This window comes from Pygoscelis adeliae, unplaced genomic scaffold (genome assembly GCF_000699105.1).
Source record: "Pygoscelis adeliae isolate BGI_AS28 unplaced genomic scaffold, ASM69910v1 Scaffold63, whole genome shotgun sequence".
Lineage (NCBI taxonomy): Eukaryota > Metazoa > Chordata > Aves > Sphenisciformes > Spheniscidae > Pygoscelis > Pygoscelis adeliae.
In genome coordinates this window covers 6,514,790-6,520,789 of record NW_008824414.1, presented here as the reverse complement: position 1 = coordinate 6,520,789, position 6,000 = coordinate 6,514,790, and the positions used below count along the sequence as shown (strand labels likewise).

The 6,000-nt window shown below is 37.5% G+C and overlaps 1 protein-coding gene across 1 annotated transcript in view; it reads left to right on the top strand.

The window, feature by feature from the left end:
• ESRP2 (epithelial splicing regulatory protein 2) overlaps positions 1–6,000 on the top strand; it is a 64,751-nt gene that overhangs the window by 36,805 nt on the left and 21,946 nt on the right. The window contains exons 4-8 of the mRNA XM_009320853.1: positions 1,716–1,829; positions 3,729–3,843; positions 4,594–4,692; positions 4,815–4,869; positions 5,699–5,809. Of these exons, the coding sequence (XP_009319128.1) occupies positions 1,716–1,829; positions 3,729–3,843; positions 4,594–4,692; positions 4,815–4,869; positions 5,699–5,809 (494 nt within the window). The remainder of the gene's footprint in view (positions 1–1,715; positions 1,830–3,728; positions 3,844–4,593; positions 4,693–4,814; positions 4,870–5,698; positions 5,810–6,000) is intronic.

The window sequence follows — 6,000 nt, the reverse complement described above, 5'->3', positions numbered from 1 at the left end:
GTGTTTTGTGTGTGGGTGTTTTTTTGGGGTGGGGGGGGGGGGGGGGGGCGGGGTGTTGGTTTTGTGTGTTTTGGTAGTGTGCAAAGAATTGCATTGTGAAGTTTTTTTTTGAGGGGATATTTCACCCTTCTTAAAGATACAACTATCTTCTGATTGATATTAAATAACTTCATTTTATAGATATATTTATATCTATATCTGTGTGTATATATATCCAAATTAAGCAACTTACACAAGATGCTGATGTAAGTGCCTCTCCTTACCCAGCTCTGCCCCTCAGTTCTCTATCTTGATATGTAGTAGCCACTACTACAGCATTTCTGAACTCAAAATCGTAATGGAACGCTGGTTAGCTGTCCAAGCCTAGAAAAGGGCCTGAATTGGATTTGAGGAGTTATTCTGCAATAAAGCCTGGGTAATCATGTCTCTGCTCTTACTAAATCATGTTCAATACACGATTTCTCCCTTGTGGAGCCTTACCTTTGGGACACAGATGCTGCAACATTTGTTCACACAGTGAATACTGTGTAGCTGTGAGATCAGATCATTAGGACATCATCTTTCCTGAGCAGAGACTGTCACTATGTGAAGTGTCGCATGTGTTGATGATAAAACAAACTAAACCTCTTTTCCCCCCCGTACACAGGTTAAAAGACAGCATGTAGATATTGTCTGAGGTTCAAGTCAGCTTGCAATTTGATTTTGGGGGTGGTTGTTTTGGAGTTGTACACTATTGCTGAGAGCAGTGGGTGGCTACTGCATCATGATGTTAATTATTGCTTTGTTTGTGATGTTTTCCTGGGAGGGAGTAGCATCAAGAGGGAAGCATAGAATAATTATAGCTGTCCCCTTGAAAGTTAGCTAACAAGCCACTATTTACTGATTTGATACATGTAGGTACTATAATGCATTAGTTGACTATTATGAGCAAGGAATTTAACGCTGGTATGAAGTAATAAAAGGCTAGAAACTGTTGTATAAGGATGGAAAATAACATTGAACAAGACACAGATGGAGCCCTTTCCTCCTGAGAATTTACCTATTGGGGGTTATTCATCCTACAGGTAGGGAATAATTTTGTTTTATCTAGTGTTTGTAACACTGTACCTCTACCAAGAATTTTCATTGGCTTGGATCTGACTTGATTATAATTTCACTTTTGAAGGTATTAGACCACAATTTGTTGGCTTTCCTTAGCATATAACTTTTGAAACATTAGTAAATCCTGATGGGTAGCTTTTTTCCTTTTGAAGTTCAAATTAAAAAAAAAAATATTAAGGACATAACTGAAGTCAAAGGTGCCATAGGTGAAGAAAGGCTATTGCAAAATCAGTATTGTGATTGATCTTGAAAGGTTTTTCTTCTTTCAAATATTTCATAGCTTTTATTATAATTAGTTCAGATTTTAAACATTACCATTACGATACTATGACCTTTCATATGAACTCATTATTCTGCCATATTGTCCTAATTGTTCTTTTTACCATACTGCTGGTGTTCTTATTTTCAGTTTCGCAAATGCATATAGTTTCTTTGCCTACCTTTATCAGGAGCCCACGTCTGTACTCCATCGTGTTTTTTCAAAAGCTATTACAAAATGTTGAATTATTTTATCTTCTTTAAAAAAAAAAAAGTGTTTTAATAATGGTAACTGCTTGTTTTATGGAGTTATCTGTATCAGTCAGTACAATGAAATTTATCACTTTATTTTTCAGTTTAGTCAGCTGGTATCCGGTGATTTGAAAGTACTTGGAAGGAGCTCTTACACACTCTGCAGTGATGGCCAGTTACTCATTCGACAAGTCCTCCACCCAGAAACATCTAAGAAGGTATGAGATCAGAACTGATGCAGAAGGGCAGTACTGTGTTTTAAGGACATCAAAGAAAATAGTCTATGTGAGTTTGAGATGAGCAACACAATTCAACCTTGGGAACTATAGTGTTCCAAGAATATTTAAAATGATCCCCTCCCTGTCTCAACCCTGTGTAGCAGAGAAGTAGTTCTTGGCTCTTGCTCTTGGAAGTCAGCTACAGTACTTGAGGACGCCCAGATGAGCGTAATGAAGAGGAAAATTAGGAAAGACAGGATAGAGACAGGAACAATACAAGTACTTTGAATTCTGTGTCTTCAAAGTGGAAGCAAAGGTACAGGTCTAACCTCAGCAGTGGTGATGGAGAACTATTGCTTTGTTTAGGCTTGAGTTAAACCACAGGTTCTGTGCGGAGCCATGGGTTTCTACCAAGATCTGAAATTTGTAGGAGCCATGTGTCAATGTCCTGTAGAGAGTAAACACACAGGCAGTGACTTGCCATGGAGAATGGCAGTGGTTCCCCATCCGCATTTATTCAGCGGGAAGTAGTGCTACAGCTTATTTGCCACTCCCACACAAAGCAGCAGTTTCCACTCCAAGTTCCTGCAAGGGCTTAGAGCAGGCTGTCTTGCACAGGGAGAAGAATCTTGCCTTTGTGCAGGGTGGTGGCTCTTGAGTTAGCCTGCTTGGCAGGGTCTGCAGGAACCCCACAGGAATGGGAGCTGCTGACATGGAAGGAGTTGACTGATCAGTTGTATTTTTTTTCTCTATATAAGGGTATTGGCTCATGCTGAGTTTCTACAAATATTCGTTTGGCATTTGTGTTATATTAAAACATAACGCTGTGACTTTTTATGAAAAGCGCATGTTTATGTAGGGATGAAGCAAGTAAGGAAACAGGAATGATATTTAACATTCAAACATGATAGTGGTTTTTGGTTTTTTGTTGGGTTTTTTTGTGTTTGGTTTTTTTTTTTTTTTTACTTCATGCCATCCTGCAATATGGGTTGTGGGTAATTCTTTTTACTTCCCTCTTGAAACAAATGGACTAAAGCAAAATAAACACTGTAATGTTGTGGAAGAAATAATTGTCCATACCAGATCAAGGAATGGATCTGATCGAGTGTTGAGTCTCTTAATACTGCATTTCTTTCTCTTTTTTCTTTTTTCCGCCTTCAATACTTTATCATTTGTGAAACTTTCTTTCCCCCTGCACATTGAATGTTACTAAGCCTCAGACCTTAGCTCTTACTATTCCTACTATTATAAGAAGCATTACCTTGTGACTTTTCTTAATTCTTCATTTGCAAAGGTGGGTGCTGTTTGGTTAGACCAAGGTCAAACTTTTCTATAGTAAAACAGTTGGAGAGTGTGAGAGACAAAATAGTGAATTAGACCAGAATTATTTGTTTTGTTCCTTGAAAAAATAAGTTAATGTCTGAGTGAAGGGGCTGCTTAAACGTTTAATAATGTTATATAATTGAAATTCTTGAATGAATGTCTTTAAGTTGCTGGAAGATATTTTGTACACTGTAACAATATTTATTTAAACTTTGTTATCATGTTTTGTACAATATTGCTTTTCAGTGTAGCCACAAAAGAGAAAATACAGTATCCTAAATGAGAGTATTTATAAAACAGCAAAACCTAGTTTTTCCTTTTTTTTTTTTTTTTCTTCCCTAGCTGTTTTGCACAGGTCTGCCTCTCGGAAGCTATTTGGGTTTGCTCATCTAGTGATCTAATTCTGTAAGGCTATGGAATTTGAACTGTGTTACAAAGGAACTTAACTGGTCTATCATAGACAAGCTGTTGACATGCAACTATGTGATTTTTGAGACTGCCTCATTCAGTCCAAAAATGTTAATCGGAATTTAAAGGAATGGTGTGTACAAAACAAACTTTTTGCCTTCCTTGTAGAACTTCCTGCTGTCAGACTGCTTCTATTCCTTTTATGATCTGCGCAAAGAATTTCACACTTGCTACCCTAGTTCAGCCGCCGTGAAAGATCAAACTATCAAGACCATGGCAGAATGTATCCTTTTGCTGCAGCTTTTACACCAGAATCAATTATGCTGCTCTAGGTTTTCTCTCTGTGATCGCTACAGGTTTTATTCTTCTAAACTAAGACGTGGGTTTTAAAAACTCACAGGTAAAATGGAAGGAATGTTTGCTTAAGTGTGTGCTGGGGGGCGGCTCTGCTTGTAATTTTTTTTTTTTTATTTGAGTCTAACAATGCGTTCTAAACCATATTTAGTAAATCCACTAAAGAAAAACATCACTTGCATTGATACTTGATCTTAAAGGAAAGGCTTAGCTATCAGTGGGCCTTTTCAGCACCAGTTGTCCTGCAAGCTTCTACTGTTTGCAGATAGATAGTATTAGTTGTCTTGTACGATCCTGAATGAACTGTGTTTAAAACAAAAACTAATTAAAAAAAAAAAAGAACAAACTAACACCCTATATCTACATTTTAGGAGGATTTTTGTGGCCCAGCTGAAGGTGATTAAAGTTCAGTTACTTTTGAAGTGATAGAAACTTACTCCGCTTTTTTTTTTAAACTGTTAACACTGAAATGATGTAAGCTATCAATAGTTTTCAGACTGTTGACTGTTAAAGTGTATATTAACCAGTTTATGAGCAGAGTAACAAATGTCGAATGGTCATACGTCCCCGTTAAGACCAGTAAATTTGATTACCAGTTCTGTGTTAATATCAGGAAAGTCTTATGACTTGTTTACAAATGATTGTGCAAGTCTGTTATTTTCTATAATCACCTGTTTAGATCTAGGCTTAGGGACAGATGAAACAGAGGAGGACTTTGGCGTGTGGCAAGTGAAAACCATGGTGGCTATCATTTTCAGCATGCTCTCTGAAAGTTGTAGTAAGTGACCTATTTATGCAGAATGCTGAAATCTTTCTTTTTCTGTAAGAATTGGCAGTGGTACTGTCATTCTTAAGTAATCTCTGACCCTGGTTATATTTAAACTTCCTGTTTTGTTGCAGATCACATATTTACTGAGCCTGAAACTGTGAAATACAAGTACGAAACAGGTCCTTGGTAAGTGCCCTTGTCACGGTTGTTTACAACCAAAGATGAGTCTTGTCTACAGCAAGGAAAGCTTGTGAATATTTCCTCACGGTCACTGTGAAAGTAGGTTGGTTCCTGAGAACAGTAACAGTGTATTCAGTAGTCCAGTGTAGACAGACTATAGCTGGTATGTTGAATGCTGTACTTTAGTCCGTCTCTTTAAAGTCACTGCAAGTTAAACGCTCTTTGTTCTCTAGCTTCTGTTTTGCATGGCAGCAAGGCTGACTTATCTTACCCAGCGGTGACGAAATATTTGTGAACTTTCCCTAAGTCAACAGGGGTAATGGCTAGTGCACCCTATATGCAGCTGAACTACATGGTGCTTCTGAAGAGTGGTCTGATATGCTGTATTGCATACTGAGTTTAGGGAGAGAAGAAACAGAATGGTACTTTGTTTTCAAATACATTGCAGTAACTGGAGAATGAAACATCTTAAGCATAAGTAATATGTATTCATATTTAGGACTGCCTTGTAACCTTCTATGTTGGATTGTTAGATCTTTCAAATAAAATTAATCCAGTTCCTTATTACTTCACTTTGAGACTGCCTTCCTATCTCTTTTAAGGAACTGCAATGTTGTGACAACATAGTGCATCTTAGGCATTGTATATATAAAAGGATTATCCCAGTTATCTTTCCTTTCTTTATTGAAATGAGTAATGGAATTAGAAGAGCCTCAATAGCAAATATACTCCTGATTTACAAGTTAAATTAGTTGCAAACTGAAATTTGTTAAGGTAATGGAAAACCTAGATTAAAGCTTACTTTGGCTGCTTTTTTTTTTTTCTTTCTGTGCAGTAGTAAATCTGAAACAGTGGACAGTGAGACAGTAATACGAGCCAGAGGTTTGCCATGGCAGTCTTCAGACCAAGATATTGCTCGATTTTTCAAAGGACTCAACATTGCCAAGTAAGATAATAAGAATTTGTCTTGCTTTATCAATTTGTCTTTAATAGCAAGTTCTTTTAATATGTTTAACACACATGTCCCAAAACCCCCACTAGAGTCCCCGCTTCTGCTGTCGTTCCCCACCCAGGCCCCTTCCCCCTCCATGGTCATGATAACTGAACAGGTTTACCAGCCTTAGGTGTGCAAGAAAG